The 24,246-nt window shown below is 31.3% G+C and overlaps 2 protein-coding genes and 1 non-coding gene across 3 annotated transcripts; all 3 read left to right on the top strand.

The window, feature by feature from the left end:
- Positions 1-2,270: 2,270 nt before the first annotated feature.
- MIR393E (microRNA MIR393e) lies at positions 2,271-2,411 on the top strand. Its single transcript, NR_126736.1, has one exon. It is a non-coding gene; the product is annotated as a microRNA MIR393e (primary transcript).
- A 6,545-nt stretch (positions 2,412-8,956) lies between these two features.
- On the top strand, positions 8,957-13,656 carry LOC100781228 (transcription factor MYB25). Its single transcript, XM_003545194.4, has 2 exons — positions 8,957-9,368; positions 12,513-13,656. The coding sequence occupies exons 1-2, from the start codon at positions 9,086-9,088 to the stop codon at positions 13,409-13,411; spliced, it is 1,182 nt and encodes a 393-aa protein (XP_003545242.1). The 5' UTR covers positions 8,957-9,085; the 3' UTR covers positions 13,412-13,656.
- Positions 13,657-16,797: 3,141 nt separating this feature from the next.
- Positions 16,798-21,579, top strand: LOC100818979 (uncharacterized). The gene is made up of 2 exons (XM_003544094.5): positions 16,798-17,467; positions 20,974-21,579. Exons 1-2 carry the CDS (start codon positions 17,079-17,081, stop codon positions 21,206-21,208), a joined length of 624 nt encoding a protein of 207 aa, XP_003544142.1. The 5' UTR covers positions 16,798-17,078; the 3' UTR covers positions 21,209-21,579.
- Positions 21,580-24,246: the final 2,667 nt, after the last annotated feature.

Consider the following 24,246-nt stretch of genomic DNA (forward strand, 5'->3'; position numbering starts at 1 on the left):
AACTAAGTTCATATCACTCAAATTGAATTTTGTTTCCTTTTAAATAAGATTAATATGTTTTAAGAATATCAAACCATATTAAAATTTTGTTTTACATTATGTTTACTTGTACTTTATTTTTTTGTTGTTATTATTTTAGTCTCTATATAAAATAGAGATTGCACACAATAGAGATTAAAATGTTTTTCTCCAACAATTGGAAAGCATACTAAAAAAAGTTTCCGAAAACAAAAATTTCTGATAGATTTGAATATTTTATGGGTAAGTCACAAGACAGTTTCACGTGAAGATTTTGATAAAGTTGAACTTGTTGATTTTACCCAATAAAGGAAGACAAACTTAGTCCTCAAACTTTACGAATGATAGGAACAATTGACAAGCATGTACGATGAGGCCATTTGTTAAAGAAAATTAATTTTTTTAGGCCCTATTAGTATTTAGTAGCTGTGATCATGTGGAGAAGATTTACATCAGATGTAAAGAAAGAAAAGAAAAGATATGAAAGGATCTAGACAGCTAAAATACCCGCTTAATGTGCCTATCCATGTGCAAATTTACTGGATTGGATTGGAAGGAAGGAAACAAATGCTTCTCTTTTGGGTGCCCATTATGTGTTTGTCTGCCCATTAAAAGGGAGAAATCTAAGAAAAATCATTTCCTTCTATTTTTTCCATTATGACTAATTAATTTATTCTAACCATTTCATCAACTACAATATTTTTCCTGCAAATTAAACTTGTAATGTCACTATTTAGCTTACAGCTTTAGTTTGCTCAATCTTCAGGGAAAAAACACATAATATAATTTGAAAACAATTATATATACTTGATGGTCATGTAGTTACCAATTAACTTTTAAGTTGACCAATAGTATAAAATTGTATGTTTCAGATTTATATTTCTCATTTTCTTACAATAACTAATAGTTCTAACTTGATGATCTTATCAAGATGTGCAACATGTATGCACAGTGTCTCACTATTGCTAAGGTGATTAAATCGATTGGTTCAAACTTCTTCCTTCAATAAATAAAACACCCTTATAACAAATGAGATTTTCTTTTCCACACACATTAAAAGAAGATAATGTCTACGTGCATAAACTTGGAATATGACTTTCCTATACGGCGAGTTGAATGATTTTAGGATTGAGTAACTGTATGTACTTATATGCGTAATATAATTAACTTACAATGTAGTGGATATTATAGATAAAAGTTTTAGACCATAGCGTATTAAAGGGAAAAGAATTCAATTAATAAAATAGAAGAATTTTTTTTATTTGTTATTGGTGAGATCTTAGGATTCTGATGTCATAAAGGACGGTCGAGTGTGGACATTAGAACTTGCTAGATATGGAACATGAAATCAAATACTTTTTTTTAAGAAAAAGAAGCTTGATATAACCACTAAATTATACAGTCGTTAGCAATATAGAAAAATAATAATGTACAGCCATATGCTTTATAATGTAATTTAATTAAATGATAAGTTATGCGTTATATTAAGCATCTTTGACCAATAGACACAACTTGGATTTCTTCAAATATATATCCCCCATATATTTAATTAGTCTCTGGTTCAGTCATATATATGATCATTCATATCATGCATTGATAAAGTATATTTAATCACGCGTACATACAATGTCATAAATTTTATAATATATACTTCTGAAACAAGTATTATTATAGTTTGTTGTGTGTGAGTGGGAACATGGTTTGGACCACAAACTTTCATTTAAATAAAGACGAAAAGAAAAAAAATTAGAGAATAAAATTACTTTTCTTTGGGAAGACAGGGAATAAAATTCTAATATATATTGCCAGCCCAACTTGTAGAGAATTTCCAATAATGGATAGCTGACCCATTGTCGGGTAAATTTTCTTTCGGGGTGTCTGGATTGTTATGGAATGGGGTCTACATCTCAATCAATATCATAATTTCTTGAGAGAAAAAAAACATTTTCAGATTATTCTGCAAATCTTAATAAATATAGTATTAATCAATTCATGGACAGTTTTTGAAACAAAAGAAACAATGATGGAAAGAGAGTTTTTGTTGTTAATATAAGCACTAGCAATAGCTCTCTTTTGGTATGAAAGCCTCTCCTTCAACCCTCAAACTCAGAGCCATCCATGATCCTTCTACTTTCCTTCAGCACAAAAGCCTGCAGAGAGAGGAGAGAAGGGTTACACACACTTATATATATCTATGTGAAACACCAAAGAATTAAGAAGGTGAAGTTTGGTTATTATATTCCACTGCAACTGGAGGAGGCATCCAAAGGGATCGCATTGATCCCAAATTTCAGATTTATAAATTTGTCTTTCTCTTCCCTTGTCAATATTTGGGATCATTTCTCTTCCCTTCTCAATATTTGGGATCATGCTATCCCTTTGGATTCCTCCTTTGGTGGCTTCTACTGTATACAATGGTTAATTTTGGTGGACTGCCTCTAATTACTGCATCAGAAACCATCAGATGCTTAATACCCAGTTCATGGCCTAGAAACTGCATTCTGCATATGAAAGAGAGTGGTATGATTCATGTAAGTCCATATTATATATTGACCTTGGTATTGCTCTCTTGGTCTTACAAAACCAATTTATTTAATCTTTCCTTTCTTCTTTTTATTTATTTATTTTATTTTTATTTTTAACTGTGCTAGATGGGATTGTGGTGTGATTCATGTAATCAATTCAATTTCAGTAGTCAGTGGAATAAGACTTTTGTTGTTGTTGACTTTTTTTTTTTTTTTTCCTTTTTCATTCTTTTCATTCTATTAAGTGATAACAAGTTAACTTTTTTACAGAACCCCATATATTATACTCTTAAATTTAGAAGAAGAAAAAAAGACTTAATGATTATACCTTATTCATGCTTGTTGAGCATGGTTGAATAGATCCACTAATTCAGTCCCGGGGGGGCTGGATCCTACCAAGGTAAATTATTCGTGAACCCAAGTATATATATATATTTTACTGAAGTAGTTTTCCATGAATGTCAGTATATGTCAGTGTATATGCAGTATATATATTTCAGACCCTCGAGTGAGGTCAGCCTCAACTGCTGGGTACTAACATACTACAAAATGACAACATAAAAGTTAAATGCCAACTTTAACTAATATGGAGCCGTTGATGCACTAAGATTTATGAATTAATTAATGGCCATTCGATGTTTTTCTATTATATGATAAGTGTGCTATAGACATTTTGGGGTGCTTCTAATAGATTTCTTCCATCTGTAGGAGGTAAGACATTTTAAAGCCATAGACTAAAAACAACTTTGACCAAAGAATTAAGGATACTTTCCTCATATCTTTCATGGGATGAATAAGAAAGATTTCATCCTCTCTGAGTAATTTTCTTGATTTTAGTCAAGCACTTTTTTTATGTGTTCAGAAATGAATGGAAGGAAAAAAGTAATCTCTCTCCAAAGTCACAAGCGCATATTCTCCCTCTTACAAGTTGAGGATGTCAAATAAAAAATAATATTTATCAGAAAGTAAATTTTTATAATAATATTTATCAGAAAGTAAATTTTTATGAGAGGTTATGTACGATTTTTAACACACCCCTTTATCTAAGTGTAAGGTGAGGATTATTCTTTATTTTTATAATTTATCTTAACGTTATCTTTATTTAATACACCACTTTAACAATATTCAAGTCCAATCCTAGCAAAATGGAAGCAAGCTAGTTAGTTAATTTGCAATCCATCGGTATGAATAGAACAGTGCCGAGTGATACATATTCTATGCATTAATTCTAACTTGGAAAAAAAATCATTTCTACCCCATTTAGAAGGTTTTGAATTTTTATCATTACATATATTCAACAAATCAATTTCACCTTTTGATAGAGCATCTTTTTGCCTGGTTGAATATGATCATTTAATGGACAAAAGCTAACTGGGCAAACTTGGCGCTCATAGTAATAGTTTACTGATGACCACACTTGAGTTGTCATATGTTGACATGATATTTTCTGTTGAACCAAACAGTTTGCTGTTGCCATAGTATTGGAATAGGCTTCATGGGTCACACACATTCACAGTCACAGTGCCTATATATATATATATGATAACCTTACAATTTTAAATTAGCTATTGTAAATAATTTCAGAAAAATACAACTGAAATATTGGTGATAAAGTGGAGCACTTTATATAAAAGTATAGTATTGTAGCCAATTGAAGTAGCATATGGCATTTTGAAACCACTGAGATTGAGTCAATTGCACTCCGAAACCACATGGTTTTATGGACTTTAATTAGAATCCAAGGCAGTGAAAGTTTTTATTTAGGCAATTCTGTATATTGCTTTGAGACTCACACTGAGTGTTCCATAGGAAATGGAATCATACACGTCCTTATTCTTAGCACATGACTCCCAACGTTCTAAATTTAAGCCCACACTTTCCTCACGATTGCTTTTATCACATGGTTCCAACCCCCCTAGCTACCCTTCCCTCCTCTCTACTGTTAAAGAATGAGCTGTTAACTCTCTTTATCAGTTTTCCTGAAAGGACAAAAGATTAATTCTCCAATAAACTATTAATGTTGGAGGGCCAGTTAGGAACACAGTACACACATTTCTGAAGGATGGCACTTTTGTTTCATGGTCTATTATGTCAATTTCTTATAAATTAAGAAGAGCGCTATTTACACAATTTTTATATATGTCAAAAAATATGCGCATATTTAATTTTGTTGATGCGGATATATTTAATTTGAATTTGATAAGGCATAATAGAGATAGTTAATTAAGCCGAGCAGTACTCATTTCACAATTATATAATAATGAAGCTACAACACCATATTTTATGGTTTTAACAAAAAAGAAAAAATTATTCTTTTTTTATCAATTGATTCTCTGCCAGGTCACTCTTTTGCCAACTATGAAATGCAATTACATTGTGTAGACCATTTTAGTGTCACTCAAATGGTTTCCTTGAGAATTCCCCGTTGTCCTCTCGAATTTGACTATTATGCATGCAAAACCTTTTCCATTAATCATTTTCCACAAAGCCTGTAAAAAAGTAAATATAAATTATTGGTCAGAGAAAAGTACCAGATCATTAATAATCGTGTCTACCTAAATACCTAACATTGTTTTAAGAATACTACTAATTAACGAATCAAATAAACGGATTTTTTAAGAAAAATGCTAATTAGCATGTGTTAAAAGAATAGAATTTTATAGATATCTACTGTCAGCATAACTATTTTTCATATATAATTATTTATAATTAGATAATAGTAATAATGTAAACAAATATTCACATTGTTAATGTAATACAGTATTATTTATTCTAAACATTATAATGAGAGTGAGTTAATAAATATTTTTAATAAGTTAATTTTTTTTTTAATTCTTGAACCAGTGTTGTTGTTGAAACACGGTTTACTAACATTTACCTAAATAATTTAAATATGGAACAATGCCTCTAGCAGCAAGAATATATGCTTGGTTTTGTCATCATTTTTCTCATATACATGGATGCCTGGACCTCAAATTTTCTAAGGAAATGACGTTGAATTGCAATAGTACATGATATGGGGTCCTAGGTGAAGTAGAATTTTTGGACAAAAGAGTGTACAAATTGTCTACAAGTGTGAATATGTAGTTCACATGTCCCCCTCTTGGACTACACAAGCTTTACGAAGAAGACACGAGCTGCCAAAAGAAAATAAAATGCATATTAATTTTTCTTCAGGAAAAACAAATTACGTACAGTGCTATTAAGTATAGAAGGGGTTGGCTGAGCGTGCCAGGGGTAGTGGCCCTTAAGGCCCTTCTCTTGTCTCCAAATTTAAACTCCTTTAATTTCCTCAATTTCTTCTCATTCTTCTGTACTCCACTTTGTGAGGCTAGTGACAGATTTAAAATCCTAAGTTGGTGGAAATAAATTATAAAAAATAAAATTAATGGATTTAACTATATAAATGTATATGAAATAAAATATAAAAATATAAAATTTTATTTACAATTTTTAATTTTAAAAAAATTATTAATAAATTTTAAAAAATAAGGGGGTGCAAGTGTACACCCTCACCACAGTATAGGTACTCCAGTGTGTGAGGCTTAACTTGCAACCATAAGTTTCGGATCTCAGGATTTTATATCTTCACTTTGAGAGGGAGGATTTGATTGAGAATTCTTCATAAAGTTCGAATATATATAAACAAACTTCTTTTAATTGTTCTTTCTACCATTTCTTGTTCCCAATTTTTTTTGAATAAAAAGTAGTCAAAGATAAAGACAAGTCAATAGCGTTGTAGATGAGAAATATTATTTCAGTAAGAAAAATGTCATATATATGCGATTAGGTCTTGTGTTAATTTGTCCTTTTTAATATAGCTTTAATTTTCTCTAACAGAAATTAAATTATTGATGTAAGTATTATAAATTTACACTAGTAATAAATCTCACCCTTCGATTTTTCCATTCTATACATTAGATGCAGAAGATAAGAAATAAGTTTAAAAAAAACTTAATATTATAAGTTATAGATTATCAATGTAATATATATATTTTTAATTTTGGACACGATAACTTGGTACATGGGATAGAAAAATTAATTTTTATATTACATATAAGCTATATAATAAAACAAAATATGTATTGGTTGGTAGTAGTGCAGTGGAGAACCATTATTGCACGATTAAATGAAATGGTTGGCCTTTAAAAAAAATTGAAATGGTTGGTTTCACTACCCCACCAAGCGAAAAGAATAAAGAGGAGTATTTATTTGATTATAAAAAGAAAAGAAGAAGTTGTTATTAGTCTTTTTCCTATTATTTTGTAGACGAATTTATTAGGGTTTTTCTTGTTCATTTATGTTCTAGGATAAGCATGCTCTTGATTGTTACAACTACAATCCTCAAATGAGAAAAGTTATCGTATATATATTTATATACATAATTTTTCTTTTATCTCATTTTTACCCTAGTTTTCTTTTTATTCTTTTCTTCATTTCTCATTATATCAATTTATCATATATTTTCTTTAAAAAAAATCATATATCATATCTATTAAAATTTTCTTTCTCTATCTATTTCTTCTTTTCACCCACACCTAAAAAATAAAATTATAAAAGTGTACATTTGGAATTTCCAAGTGAAAATTAGCAAGAATTCATCTTCATGAAGTAGCTAAATTAACTCGTGTTGGTTATTTTGATAATTAAACCATGAATAGAGGTCAATTACAAAGGGATCCATAAAATCCACCCCATAACATAATAATCATTCCTGGTTAAATGCCGCTAGCTAAATAAATCATACAATAACTAGGTAAAACTAGTTGCAGATTAAAAGTATTATCAATGGACTTTCATTAGCAATTCCAACACGTCATTAACATATTTCCTGATAATGTATTGTGGTGCTTCCCATTTTACTACTTTCTTAAACAAAACAAAAAAATCATACAAGATGATATAAGTCAGTGTCACTTGTTTGAAGTTTTTTTTTTTTTTCGCCACTTAAACCGGAATAATTAAAAAGGAAGGAGAGAATACGGTACAAAAACATGAAACATATTTTAAGAGACCCAACTGCATCTGTACTATTTGACAGAGTGCATTGCATTCACAATCAATGTCCTGCAACTTAATTAACTATGCCGACTCACAAAATTTAATCTTTTGCAAACTGTATATTTTACTTGGGCTGTTTTGGGTCAATGTGGTAATCGAACAAGGCTTAGCTGCCATTCTAAATGCGGAGTTGTTGTTGTTACTATTAGAATTGCTATTGGTACTACCAAACCTTACCAAAAGATCATTTTGTCCTTATGAGGTTTTCCTTCATCCCTATCCCTTTCTCTCACTTCTTCACCACTTCTTCCTTCCTCTTTCACGACAACCCAACACTTCCCTTTCCAATTCATCCTTTTGTCTCTCTTGTCAGACCAATTCGAGAGAAAAGGTAACTTTTCCAAAAAGAAAAAAAAACATTCAATGGAATACTATTCTAATGTGTATTTGAAATAGTGAATTTTTGATTCCATTTATTTATTTATTTTTGAAACTCATAGTAGAACCACGATTTTTTGTTGTTGTTTGAGTTTTAAAACAACTAAATCATGATTATGTTGTGTGTCAAAACACATACAACAATGAAATCATGATTATGTTGTGGGTTTTTTTTGTTGGATTTTTTTTTTCATATTTCTGAATTTTCCTTAATGGTTCTTTGTAAATCATACATGGATTGGAATACATTTATTTATGATGAAGTTACAATGTCACATGGTTGGGGAAACATGATTGACGATAGCCAAAATGAAACATGGTTTTTGTTGCATACATGGGGGTGAAAAAAATATAAAAAAAAACATGATTCTATTTTGTAATTTTTGAAATGTGCAACAAAATCACATTTTTGTTATTAAATGGGATGAAAAAATTAAAATGCAACGAAAACATGATTTCATTGCACACTTACACAATAGAATTGTGTTTTATTTTTCACCCCATTTATGTAACAAAAACACATCTCCATTGAATTTTCGTCTAAGAGACAATTTGGGAATAGAATTAAAAGGCACCCACACAAGTAGTACCGATAGAAAAAGTGGTAGTCCAATAGCAATACCCTTCTAAATGGGCTCAGAAGAGGGTCCATTAGTAGGGTTTATTTATCCGCAAGCCCAAATCCGTAATTGGAAGGGCAAACTCGTAATCTAGAAAATACCATTGCTTTTCCAAAATTCAAATTCCCAAGGCGGTTGTTAAAGGATGGCAATAGGGTTAATAACCCATCATTTCGAAACCCGCAATCTGACGTGTCATAAGTCAACGCGCAACATTCTCAGTCAACCAAAGGCATGAGCGTTTCCGAAACGGCACAGACGCAATCTCTTCACATTCCTTCAAAACTGCGTCGTTTCGTTGACAGCACAGGGACAAAGAAGTCATTTGAAGAAAAGCGGGCTACAAAACGGGCAAAGAAGACGAAACATTATGCGTGTGCACCAATCGGAATTGCAGTTAGTTAGAAAAAGAGAGAGAAAAAGGAAAGAAAATAAAATAAACTGACAGTAACAGATAGCGAAACAACCAAACCTACCACCGCCATGACCGAAGAAGACCGCTCCGCCCAGGAAACCGTCCACAATGGCGTCGCCTCGACGGAGCTAGGCGGCGAGGAGATGGACATCGCTGAGGTGACGGCCGCCGGAAGAGTGAAGGGACCGTGGTCTCCAGAGGAGGACGCGCTGCTGAGCCGATTGGTGGCGCAGTTCGGTGCAAGGAACTGGAGCATGATCGCGCGGGGAGTGCCGGGACGCTCCGGCAAGTCGTGCCGGCTCCGGTGGTGTAATCAGCTGGACCCTTGCGTGAAACGCAAGCCCTTCACTGGTAATTAATTAATCTCCGTTTCACACTGATACGCTGTTTTTAAGTCGATGGTTCTAGAATTAGGGTATAAGGTTAGAACTGTATGAGTAAGTGTGTGTGTGTGTTTTTTTTTTAAATTTAAAGATATGAAGAATTAAATATATATAGATATAAATATAATGCTCTTTATTTGTATAGCTTTTGGTTTTAGTTGTTTGTTTTGGATTGAATGATGCTAGTAGCTTGTGTTTTTTCATGGTCTTTTTTGTTTATTGACATTTGGAGTTGGAGCTGATATGTGAATTTTCTTATTTATAATGAAACTGACAGTGATATATCCGTTTATAAAGAGATATTCAAGGAAAATGGGGGGTGGAATAACTATTGTTCTGTTACTTTAGTATAATCATTTTATCAAAACAGTGAAGTCTCGCTCTCAGTTTCACTATCTTTATTTGAGTCAATGTGGTAAGTTTGATGTAAAAAATGCTATTATCCACACAAGTAGAGTGATTATTAAGGGGATTGACAAATAGAATCAGCTGAGAGCAATATACTAATATGCTATTTGTATTGTATGCTAAAATACCATTATATGTTTCAAATATAGTAACAGAATGTGTTAGTGGAAAGGAGATATCTAATGCATTTTTGTCTTTTTAAAGTTGTCCTATTTACAATTGAGAAATATAAGTATATTAGTGCAAGTATCAAGTATGATATAATCTCGGAGCCAATGTGTGTTTGTTATATATTTTTCATTTAATGTTTGATTTATGATAGTTTCAAAAGTGCTGGGAAGTCTGAAGAGCAATTTATAGTGGCAGCTGAAAATGCTGTATGTTATTCCTGGTGTTGAGGTTGATTTTCTGTTTTTCTCTCTGTTGTTTTGGCATGTTCATTGTTTGCAACCATATTTCAACCAGTTTATGCAATAAGAAGAAATTAAAATAGTTCCAGAAACTAGTAGAGTGGTGTTAGCATCATCACCTATCAGTTTTAACTTCATCACTACTTTGATACCTATTGGTATTTCTTTAATCATTTTGTACATCTATTATTATCTCATGATGTGAGACCTTGTCCAGCTCCATACTATCTCCTTAAACTGTATAGTGACCATTTTAGTTACTATTTTTGATAGCCACGCTACATAATACATTATGGGTCCGTCTGATGCACACCAAGGTACAACACAAGAAGAATAGCACAGCACAAACCGTTGAGTTATTGGACAACTTTTTTGTCATGTGTATTGTTTGGTGGACAATGGACAACACAAAAAAAGATTGTAAAAATCACCAAAATACCGTTTTTAGTATTAATTATCTTAATGTGATTCATATTATTGTTATATATTATAAAATATATTATTATATATTTTAATATATATTGTAAAAATTATATATAGAAACATATAATATAATATAATATAAAAAACTGAGAACTGAAAATAAAGATTTGATGGAGCAAGTAACAGTTACTAAAAAAAATAGAAAGAGTGCAGAAGCAAGATAATGGGGTGGGAGAGAGGGAAAAGAGAATAAAAAATGGTTGTTTTGGTCTTTTAAGTAGTTTGTACTAGGAACAAAGATGGAATAACAAATAATCAGAGTTTTGTCCTGTCCATTGGCATTTAAGTTGTGTTGTCTCATGATATATTTTAAAATCAAACATTGAACAACTAGAGTTATCTTGTCCAGTACCAAACTTTTTTGCAAATCAAACGGACCATATGTGTTATCTTTACATACTTGTTGGTAAACTATGGTTTGTGGCTACGGTTTTTTCTATAAAATGACCGTGCCTTTCACCTTGTGCTAGCTTGCAAATTGCTAGATGTTGACTATATTTTTGGGTAAACTATGGTTAGTAGCTACAGCTTATCATGTTGGATTTTTTTCTTAAAAAAAAGTAGTTAGCATTTATTCTTTGGTAAGGCTGATAGTTTTCTAAAGGATTGAAGTTGAATGTTGTTATTTAGTTCATTTTAGTTGCTAAATATTCATTTAATGTGGCTCATACCATCTCTATATTTATTTGATTTTGGTCATGAATAAAATCGCAAGATAAATGTTCTCTAGCGCACAGTTGAGTGCTATACTGCTTATGTAACTTGTTATTATGGTTATTAGGCTATAAATTATATGATCTATTTTAAACACTGATATTATATTATATTATGTTAAGGACTCAACTCCTATAAACTGAGACATGCACCTTAGTGGGGGAAAGTGCAGAGTTATTAGTTATAACCACTGATCGGAAAATCAAGGAACTAGAGTTTAATAACCTTGTAGTTAATTGTACAAATGCTTGTATTTTTCATAATTTCAATTGTTGATTTTCCAATCAACAATTATAAATTAAATCCACACTTTTCCATCCAAAGTTTACAATCCTGTCACTTGAGGTCTGAACACCAATGAACCCTAGATTTTTAGGTTCTTAAAGTTTTTGTCAGGTAATACTTAACAAGATCCATTGGCAAAGAACTTAATGGACCTTCCTGTTTTCTTTTTTGTTCTTAGAGTTTGTTGTTTATTTCTGAAAAGGATAATTCTAGTAGCTTTTTGAGATATTATTTTGACAAGAAATCTCTTTCAATTTGCCATATATTCCTAATTTTCTATCAGGGAACTACTAATTATAGAGATGAAGAAGAAGATAAAATTAAAAGAAATGCCCCAGAGTTATCACTTATCAGTGACCCCTTGTGGTTTTGCAAATAAATAGGGAGTAAGAAGTGAATCAAAGATCTACATGCCATACAGTAGGTCGGTCGGGAATAAATTCAACTACCATGTTGATATGGAAATCAGAAACATGATAAAAAAAAATTGTGGTCTCTGAAAATGAATGCTTGGTTTAGAACGCCTGTGAATTTTTTTTAAAAAAAGAAATATAAAACAAATGGTATTATTTATGTTTAAGCTTGCAACCATGTTGTGTTGATGTGTGAGTGTGTGACACACCTGAATTGAATGAAAGAAAATCTTGAAAGTTCTTGTCAGACCCTGTCTAATACTTGTACTTTCCTTTCCACCAGTGAATTTTCCAATTGTATGCTATATGTTCTATTATCATTTAATTGACTGATTAGCAGTCATTACGAATATAATGACTGTCAATTATCAATATCTAATGAGAATTCAATTTCTGCAGAGGAAGAGGATAGCATCATAGTTTCAGCCCATGCAATCCATGGAAACAAATGGGCAGCAATTGCTAGGCTTCTTCCAGGAAGAACAGATAATGCAATCAAGAATCACTGGAATTCTACACTGAAGCGCAGGTGTATGGAAATGGGAAGATATGTCCCAGCACATGCTGATGTGATGGAAGATGGTACTGGCAGCTTTGATAAAACAAAAGCATCCTCTGAAGAAACCATGTCAATTGGGGATATCAATTCAAAGAATCCTGCTGAAGTCAGAAATGTCATGATGGATAATGAAAATAAACCTCCAACAAAAGATGATGCTAAAGTGGAGGAACATCCTACTCTTCATCGACCAGTAGCACGTGTTAGTGCATTTAGTGTTTATAACACTCCAGGAAGGTCAACAATGGGATCATGTTCAAAGATGTTCCCAAGGCAGAGCCCTTTGATCCAATCCCCCAAACCAGACGTAGGATCCTGCAAGTTATTTGATGATATTGATTGTGAGCCCATGGTTCCATCACAATGTGGTCATGGCTGCTGCACAGGAGACTCGAGGGAAAGCCATTCGCATGGTTCACTTCTAGGTCCTGAGTTTGTTGACTATTTGGAGTCACCTTCCTCTAGTCATGCATTTATTTCTATAGCTACAGACTTGAACAATATAGCTTGGATCAAGAGTGGCCTTGAGAATTGTAGTACTGGAGTAACTGAGAATACTGCAAACTTGACAGCATCTCGAGGAGTTGCCAGTGCTTTGCAAACAAACTTCTTAGGACAAGATCTAAAGAATGGCTACGGGCAATTTGAGGAGGGACATGGCATGTTTTTGGGTGCGATGCAAGAAGTGTTGTCAACAAAGATGGCTAGGCAACATTATGCAATGCCTGCGGAAGTTTAACTCTAACTTAAGGTTCCTCAATTGGATTTTTTATTTTTTATTTTGATGTGCAAGTGGATTTCAATCTTAGTTTGTGGCATTTTGTGGTGGGTGGATAGATAGATCATAGATGGTATAAGTTTGTTTCACTACAATCAAGCGCACCGTGTAGAGTGAGTAGCTCATTTCGGTTTTCATTGACTTGCAGAGTTCTTGAATTGCATCTTGGTAACTATAATCTGAAAATATATATACCAAATTACCAATTTGATCTTGTACAGGAATATTTCAGTTCTTATTTTCTTAACTTTTTATCCTGTCGATTTATTTATATCTGATAACATCAACATTGTGATTCGCTTTTGACATTAATTTGTCTCAGAGAATCCTTTGACATAAACACGAATAACACGTTATTCCTAACATTCGTAATAGAGGTGTCAAAACTCCAAAGTTGGGTTGGCTCTCATCATGAACCTCTCAGAAAGTAAGTTAACTTGACCCTTCACTTCCAAAAAGAAAAAAGCAATCTAGGTCGATTAGGTAACGGGATGACTAATTTTTTTTTAATAGAGATGACTTATTTTATCATGAGTGATGTACATGTAGTATATCGACAAGTTTTACATGGTGACTATAATGATAAAAAAAATACAAAGCAAAAAACTATAAATACAAAAGATCCAGCAACATATTAATTCTTAATAAATTCAAAGAATAGATAAATAAAATAAAAGTATCAAACTAACATTTATAACAAAAAATGAAAAGCAAATATTAAGTATCTTTAAAAAAAAAAAAAAGGGTGACATGGGTTGGTTCGGCTTAATGTAGGATAGTTCACCTCAACGGGAAAGTTAAATGAGTCAAACGAGGAAGTAGCGTATTGTTGGAGAGCCAATTAAGTCCTCCATGATGGGGAAAAAAAATTAGTTATGGAAAGTTTGTATTTGTTGGGATAAGTATTGGACTATCATAGACTTGTCCACACTAGAATTTTTTTTTCTTAAAAAAAAAAGATATCCCTTCAGTGGCACCTTCTTCTCACCTGCACCATCCCTTCAGTACCCCATCAAGATCTGCTGTTGCTAGGGCTCTTTTTTTAAAAAAAAAAAATATTGTAATATAAATATAAGATATTTATTGATATTTTCTATTAGTAATATTTGCAGATAAAAAAATTGATTGATCACTTTTAATAAAAAAAAAAAATATTTTTAAATATTTTTTTTCATCCATAATATGATTGAGCGTAACAATTACATATTAAAATATAAAGTGAAGAATTAATATTTCAGAAAATTAAAGATTAAGATTATAATAAATTACATATAAATAATAAACAATGAAATTATTTAAATTATTTTTGGTTTATTTATTTAACTGATATTTTTTCAACTAAATTTCTTACTTTAAAGAACCTGTACTTACAGATGTTTTTCTTATTCGTCCGGGCAAAGCAAATTATCTTTGTCACCGAATATTATCACATGTATTTGGTTATGCCAATTTAACCATACGTCACTAAAACCATGTAAACTAATAGTGAATTTTATAAGAAATTAGTACAGTATTGCATAATATATTGAATGTTAGTCAAATAATATTACAGTATATTAAAAATGAACTCATATCAGTACGAGGAAAAAAAGACTCGTATTTCATATAAATTCTATTTTTATATTTAGTGTTTTATAAAATATTTATCTTTGAAAATAACTATTAGTTTATAAAAAAGTGGTATGATGGTAAATGAAGTATAACTGAAATTAATAGTAAAAATTAGGAATTTAAATAAGATGAGTTATTTGCGTTTGGTTATAAATGTGTTTAGATAAACAAATTTATTAAAGGTTATATTAAAATTTCAGTATTTAAATGAATCAAGTTTAAGCTTTGTATACGTCAACATCTTTTAAGGAACATTATTAGCTTTTTAGAAGAACATTATTAAGTTATGAATAGCTTGTGTGCGTTACTTTTAGGAGAAAAAAAAAAGAAGCTTACGTGTGTTACACAGATATATCATTATTTTTATATTTCATTTTTGTTTTTTGATCACATTATAATTACATAAGTTGTAAGTACAGTCTACAATGCACAATACACAATACACGTCCGTGCGAGACATAATATACTGTTAAAATAAGTTTAATTGAAATTATAAGCATTACCAGCATATTTTATAGTATTGTTTAATAATATATTATAGTTTTTAATAAACTTAATAAAACATAAATCATCAAATTTAATGGAAATATACAATTTTATATATAAATAATGTATACATAAAAAACTTATCTAATTAACTTACCTTCAATTAAAAAAAAAAAAAAAACCTTAACTTATCTTCATTGTCATCCATTCAACTACTGTATATTTTAACCTCACCAAAAACTACTTTATATATTTATTTTAGGTTTAATTACTTTTTCATCTATAATTTTTTTAATTTTTGATGAATTTCATTTTTAATATCTTAATTTAACACATTTTAATTTTAACTTTTTAAAAATTTACAAATTTTATCCTACCTCATTTATTTATTAATAAGTTCAAAAGATGGGATAAAATTTACTAAATAAATAAAAAAGTTAAGAATAAAACTTTCCAAAAAAACGGTCGGTACAAAATTTGTCAAAAAATAATCGATAGTAAAAGTGTAATTATATTAAATGAAAAATCAAAAAGGATAAAATTTATAAATTTATCAAAAGTTAAAATAAAATAAGTCAAATTAATTTGTTGTAAATAAAATAAAAAATTAAGAATAAAAAGTAGCATTAAACCTTTATTTTATTTAAGTTTAGATAATTAAGAAAATTGAAAAAATACATAAAAGACCAGAAAAAATAGAAAAGAGAAAAGTGAAAGCGGTGAGTGCCAAAAGAGGACAAAGAATTTTGTTCTTTTCACAGTTTGATTGATCTGTAGTGTAGTGTTGTTGGCAGCGGCAAAAGAAAGAGCTTTTTAGGTGACCTCTATCTATCAATCATAACCTCACTCTTCAATTTTATTCCCAATGCTCAATGTTCATTTCATTTTCCTTCCCTTTTTCCTTCTTTCTTGCATTCCTGCTCTGTTACACTCATGATTTTGGAGCCCACAGTAGAAAAACCCACCGTATTTTCTCGCCAGACTCGACAAGAGAAAAAAAGAAAAAGAAGAGACGTGGGCCCCACTTATCTATTACTCATTACACCATGTCACTCCACCCTGACCCGTGTTCAACAATATCTCCCTTGTTTAAGGTTTCTTTTGCTTGTTATTATGGTAACGACGTCGACATTCAGAAAATAATAAGACATATATTAAAAATTATACCTTTGTTGACTATTTGAGACACTGTTAGATTTTCAAGACCCATTCTTTACATAGAAACAAACAAACCAATAAAAAAATTGCTAAATTTCTCCCATCAGATCACTGCATAATCATAATGCTGTTCTTCTTATATCATCTTTATTGATTCATTTTTTTTCTCTCTCTTTCTCTCAAAGGTCGTGTGTCAGGGACTCAGAAGAGAGAGATCACAAATATCACGTACCTACTACTCCTAGCAAAAAAATCACACAACTCGTGCTGGGGTTCAGAAAGACTGAAACTTTCTCCTTAAAAACTTGGTGGGTATTAATGATCTTTGCCTCCCTGAGTCATTACATGAAGATTCTCTACTTGGGTGTTCAAAATGTTGGTTACTGAGGACAAGTCTCATGTCGTTGTTGCCATAGACAATGATGGCTGTTGTCACCGGAGCTCTGCCGGCGGCGAGGGTTTCGCCGACGCCGGCGAACGGTCAGATGAGGAGCAAAGGTCCTCTCATGATTCTGGCACCGAGATTGTGGGAGTGTGTGAGAAGGAGAGAGGATCAGAGTGTTCTGTGGAGGTGGATCTGGTTCCTGAGGTTAAGGTGCATTTGGCCAATGTGGAGAGGGATTGTAGGATTTGCCATCTCAGCATGGATATGACCAACCATGAATCTGGGACTTCCATTGAATTGGGATGCTCTTGCAAGGATGATTTGGCTGCTGCTCACAAGCAGTGTGCTGAGGTTTGGTTCAAGATCAAGGGAAACAAGTAAGTACACTTTTATGTCCTTGGAATGGCTTGGTTCTTGGCCAAGTATTTTGAATTTTTAAGTTTGATGAGTACCACTTACTAGTTACTACTCACCAATTTTAATTTGTTTGTTTTTTTATTGGGGCCAAGGTACCATAGTGTCCTTGCTTTAATTTGAGGCATGGATAATTTTTTATTTTATTTTTCAAATCTGGTGCTGTTTTGACTTGTCTATTTGCTGCTTACTTGCCCTTGACAATTTAGCATATGCTTATGATGCGAAGAGGATTTGGGATAATAATGTGAGTTAAATGATCACTCTTGATGAAGTGTCTCAATACTGGAGTGTGAATCTGGGATAATAATGTGGATTAAATGGTCATGCTTGATGAAGTGTCCCAATAGTGGAGATGTGAATCTGATTCTTCTTCTGCTAACATTAGGATATCGTGAGCTAAATTAGGCTACATTATTCCAAAAATGGTTTAGGTAAATGATTTCAGGAAAATGTTGGAAGGGAACTGAAAATATCCTATTTGCAGGTCTGACTGTCCAGACATATATCAGTTATTACAATATTTGTTTGATTTGTTTCTCTACCTCTGTATATTCTGTTGCTCGTAAACAGATTGGATTTTGACTGGTATGTTTGGGAGTAAGGTTTTGAAGGAAAAGGAAAACAAAATTTTCATTTCTAATAAAATTTTGTAATTTTGGTAATTTTTAAAATAAAGAGATAAAATGATATTCTAATCCTTTGTTTATTTGAATGAACAATATATAACTCTCTGAATTAAAAAATGACAATTTTGCACCTCCCTTTCCTTTTCCTCCGAAACCTCACTTGTAAACATGTCCTAAGTCAACTGACATGAAGATCCATCATTTATTTATATGGGATAATTACCCTGACCTTCTTTGCTTTGTTCTTTTTAATGAGACTGCATGTATGTTCCAAAAATAAAAAGTTTGAAGTTTAGGAGTTATGAGGAATTTTAAAAGAAGGATGTCAAAGTGTCAGTTAATATAGGGAAATGGGTGTAGTTTTCTAATCAAGAAAGCTGTAAATGCAATTAAGGTTAACCTCAATAGAGGTTAGTATAATTATCCGTTATTCATTAGTTCCTTTCTTCTTTTTCCTTAAAAGAAATCATGAATAGGTGTATCATTCATTGATTCATGTAGGACATTTGTGATACCTGTATTTCATGAAGTAATAGTTTCACCTATTGTTGACAGGATCTAGTAATTTCCAAATTAAAAAATCACCTGAATATGGTGGAGTGCATACTGAAAAATTGCAATATATAGTCAAATTATACTCATTCTAGATCTGATTTGTTCTGGCTTTCACTACTGGCCAGCACTAAATAAATTAAACTGCTGCAAGTATGAAATTTGGTTATAATGTTATATGACATTTTTTGTTCTTGTTTATTCTTCATTTACCAATATTTGTTTCTAGTTCTTCATTTTGTTCCGTAGTTGTGATCTGAAACCTGCAAATTAAGCCTCCTATCTTTCATTTTAGGGATCCTAGATGTTACTAACTTTTAATCACAGTTTAGCTTTCTGAATTTTCAACATATAAATAGGGCATAGAATTGCTCTGGGGAATTTATCTGAGAACAAAATGCTGCTTTGGTGGTAATCATGACACAGTTTTCTCAGTAGTTTTTTACCTCTGATCTTTCATAGTTTATAGTTCTTCCCTTGTAGTGCTGACCTCATATTTTCTTATTCTTGGTTCCTTTTTCGCCTTCAAATGGAAAATGATGCTTGTCTAGCCTGTTTCCATCTAGATTCAGATAAATGTGCTTAAAACACTAAAGCATTAAAAGCATTCATACATTCAGAGTGCATACGGGTTTTCAGGAAGACTTGCAGCAAAGCCAATGTCTCATATAAGTCTATGTTTGGATTTAAGTTGGTGTATTGGAATTCGTAATTGTGCATTGAAATTTGCAAAAGTAATTTCCGAACTTCCATCCAAACATGGGCTAAAAGTTGATCATTAGTATTTGGTTGTATTTGTTAGGCTGACCAACTGTCATGTACAGATTAGACCATTGAAAAAAGTAATTTCGTAAAAAAATTGCAGACTTTGAGATTTGATGTCTTTTTTGAGCTACTCATAGTTCTGCTTTTGAGATTGTAAAAGCATATGAGCTTCTTTTATATCTGCATTAGGTTTCTGAAAACGTAGAGATAAGCCAAAAATGCATAAATCTAATGGTTAAACAGTAGGAAGAAACATGAAAATTGCTGCATCAAGATCCTATATCTGATTGGTATTTCCTTCTTTTTACTGTTCTATTTCTAAAAAAGAAACAAGTTCTTTTAGCAGTGGGAGAGGAAAACATCTAGCCATAAGAAAAAGTCACTAACTTAAAATCAACTGGTCAGACAGAGGCAGGAGCCTGCCACTACTAATCATATAAGAGAAAATAGTTGTCAATTTGGAAAAGTTTCCTGACAGCCTCTTACTTTGGGTTTTTCATTATAAGCATACTGATTGAATGAAGGGGAAAAGGTTGAAGTTTGAAAGGATTATTGTATTAAGTGTGGTGGAATTAGTTATTGATAGAAAGTATAAGTTCAATTATTTAATGTTTGATTGGAAGCTTATGACACTTCAGTCTCTAGTTTATTTTTAAATAATATATTTATTAGTGTGAACTGAAATACCAAGTTTATAAGAGTTTTAGTTGTTCTACAGAAAGATATTAAGATGAAAATAATAGCTGAAGTTTTTTTTCCAAATAATTTTAGTCTCTAATTCATTACGGGATTAAAATCTATTGGCTACTTTCATCTGATCACTATTTTGTTCTTTTTAAATTGTGGTTCAAACTTATATGACTTCAATGTGCAGTTAAGCTTCATACTTTCTGGCATCAATTTTCCTTAGGCTGATTTTCTTGGTTTACCTTTCTCTTTTTAAGTTTGGAAATTCTCTAGTTATGAAATCACATCAGGAAGTTCGGCACTATGAAGTATCGAGATCCTTAACAATGAATCATTGTTGGGCAACTCTAAGCTCAATTGTTGATCCACAGGATATTGAGGATAATCTCATTGTTAGCTTTCAATGAATAAACACTTTTTTGTGTCTTTATCTTGACTGTTTTCCTTAGCCTTTTTTCCTTTGAGTAATCTGTTCCCAGCCCAAACACAAAGAGAACATTAAGAAGTGACAGCAGTTTGGCAAATCAGTTATTGTTTGCTGTTATTTCTGAGATTATATATCCCAAAATTAGATTGGTTAAAGTGAACTGGGTGTGCAAAGCATTGCAGAAACTGGTTTGATGGCTTTAATTGTTTTTGCATAAAATATGGCTCAAGATCAATAATTTGATCATCCGTTAAGTTTTGGAATAGCACGTATTGAATGCAGTTTCTATTGATCCATGCAGTTAGTTTACTTCTGCTTGTGTTTTTGCACTAATAAAATTTACTGCACGAATGTTTTACTTTTATAGGCTTGTTAGATGCACTAATCATTTGGTTTGTATGATTAACAGAACTTGTGAAATCTGTGGATCGGTTGCACGCAATGTAGCTGGAGCTATTGAAATTCAAATGACAGAACAGTGGAATGAGGCAAATGATGCTTCCACGGCCCCACCATCTGGACCAGCACCACCCACAGAAACTCGAAATTTCTGGCAGGGTCACCGTTTTTTGAATTTCCTGCTAGCCTGTATGGTCTTTGCCTTTGTCATATCCTGGCTTTTTCACTTTAATGTGCCCTCTTGAATTCCTGTGTAACTTGAGGATGAAGCAGATTAAGATGATGGGGGGTTATTAGACCAATCTATGGCTCTTAACACAGGTATCAAACTCAATACCTGTGCTTGCTTAGTTGATTGGGATCTGTGTCTTTCTTTCCACATGATGTTCATATGTGTATTTTTATTTGTTGTATTTTTGTTGGTCTTATTTTGCTCAACTTAGAATAGCACCATGGATGTTTATCGCTATTTTCTTAATTAAATTTATATATCATTCTCGCTGGATCTTGTGGAAATTGTACTTGAATGGATGGTCAAACTTGGACGTTTCTACTTTCTACAATGCACCTAACAATTTTGGGTACATTAGTGCACCACCTAGTTCTAACCATTATATATGTGTGTGTGTTTTAATCGAAAAATGAGATCATATCAGATCTAATAGCATTCAAACTTACATTGTTATCCTTTGTATGAAAACTTATTTCTCATTCATGCTTGCTCCAATTGTGGTCCAATTTCTTAGATATCTAACTAAGAAATCAAGAACATGCAACACTAAAAATAGAGTCATTGCTCAAAGTGGATGCACGATAATCTCCAGGAAGTTTATACTTGATAACCTTGAGCGATCCATAAGTTTCAACCACATCTATTACCCCAAACCCAAAACTTTGAGGCTCAAATATTTCTCAAGACTAATGTTTTGAGGTAACTGTAAATGGTTTTACTTCTCTGCCCTCCAGCATATCTCATCATTCCATTACCAAGTAAAACCATTTACACTTACCCCATCATCGTACTTCAGTTGTGTGAGCTACAACCAATATAGCATTGGATTTGTGACTTAGACTGTTTCAGAATAATTGACATCAAGGATCTTGAATTTGGACCTGTTTCCCATCTCTACTTTCATGAGGCACTTTAAGAACAAGAGGCATTGAAGGGAAAATAACTACTAGTTTTTAATGTTTATGTATTAGTTGACTATTTAATGCCCCAAAGGCAAATAAAAATGAGAAAATCGAACGCAAAACCGAAAATTAATTATGCAAATGAGGAAAATAATCATCCATTATCACTGTCTATCCATTTTTTTTAATAAAAATACACATTTTGATGAAACTAATTTTATCTAATTATACTCTAGTGTTAAATCAAATTGATATTAAATTGAAATACTAGGATTTGTCTTGTAATGAGAGGTTTCTGTAGTTTGTACAAGATCTTGTGTTCTAACTTTGTTGTTATCATTAAAAGAAAAAAAAAATTGATACTTAATCGTTCAAATAAAGGGTGTGTAGTATAAGAAAAGAGGTTATATAATTTGTTCACTTATAAATAATATTATCTCTATTTCATATTTATTGATGTTTAAGATTAGTGTATACAAATTAAGAAGGAAATAAATAGGGTGTTCATGAGTATGGGTTACCCATCAACTCAAATTGACCCGATCTGAATAATTTACTTGAGTCAAAATTGAATAGAATCAGTCAAAATCATTTATATACAGATTGGGTCGTGGGTTTAGATTTATAAATCTAATCAAAATCGAACCAAATCAATTAAAATCGATCAAAAGTTTTAGAGTTATTTGGTTTGATTTTAAATAATGTTAATATTGAGACTCAAAACATTAGAAGTGCAAATGTTGAGACGACTAGTGTTTAAATTTCTTAAGGTATTATTTTTAGGTCCATTGTTATTTGTTTTACCTTTTTTCATATTTTTTTTGTCATGTTTATAATATTAATGGATCATATTTTGTTAATTTGTTTAGCAAACTTGATTGTAGCAAATCTGAGCACAACAAAATTTATTGCAAGAAATTAGTTTGTAGGAAATAGTTGTGATTCAAACTATTATAATATATCTTGTTGAAGAATATTTTATTTTAATTTGTAGTAGTCTATTTTAGAATATTAGGTTAATGATATTAAATGAATCAATTTTATTAATTTCAAACATTTGATAATATTGTGTTAATTGTATTGAATATTTTGATGAATCATAATATAAAATAGTAATTTTAAGAAAAAAATCAATTTTAAATGAGTAATCCGTTGGCCCGAACCAAACTAAATCGTTCATGAATGAATTGAGTTGGATTTTGATCAAAATCGACAAAAATTGACCCGTGAACACCCCTCGAAATAAAATATTGTTGTGTTTGACTTTAAATATCCTTATTTAATATTTTATTATTGGTTATATCTTAATGTAGCAATTATTAAATTAGATATAAAAGGAAAAATAGAGTTTAATAGCTATGTATAACAATTTTACATTATCATTTAATCATATATCATTATTTAAATTATTTTAATATAATTATTTTAAAAATTAATAAACTTAACATACATGAGAAATTATAATTAGATAACTGTGTAAAATTTTATATACTTTCAATGTACAATCATTTTTTCTATAAAAAAAAAAAAAGAAAGACTTTAGCTTTACAAAATATTAATAATTTGGGGAAAAAGATTAAAAAAAAAACCTAAACTTCAATAGAGAATGAGTGAGGGTAGTATTTTCAAATCTTGGTCCTTTCTTAGAAGTACCGAGTTACGATTCCCTTACCATGCACCTAATCGCTTTGTAAGTAAATTCAATCCAATTAAGATTATATTATGTACAAGAATTGTCCCTGTACCCCGAATAAAAAAATGTACATTTATAATTATGTTTAGCATTCATAAAGACTTAAAAAGAAGGTAAAAATAGAATGATCGAGACTTTATCCTCTAAGATTCGTACAATGATTTTATTCCCATGTCAATTAGGACTAACTTAGGAGCATGGGTTAACAATGAATTTATAAAAGGCGAGATTCGATTCACTGAATAGATTATTTTATTCCAATAACAACATATAATGATGTCTTCTATGATTGTAACATTAACATTTGATCACTAATCATTTCATGGTATAATGTTTTATTTTCTCTAGTGCTCCAAATGTCATTATAAATTTTTTTGAACATATAAAACATGAATCTTATTTTAATATTTCAGTCCCCTTCTGTTAATTTTTGCCCTTCTGTCCCCCTCTACGATC

The sequence above is a fragment of the Glycine max genome, chromosome 14 (genome assembly GCF_000004515.6).
Source record: "Glycine max cultivar Williams 82 chromosome 14, Glycine_max_v4.0, whole genome shotgun sequence".
Taxonomy (NCBI): Eukaryota; Viridiplantae; Streptophyta; class Magnoliopsida; order Fabales; family Fabaceae; genus Glycine; species Glycine max.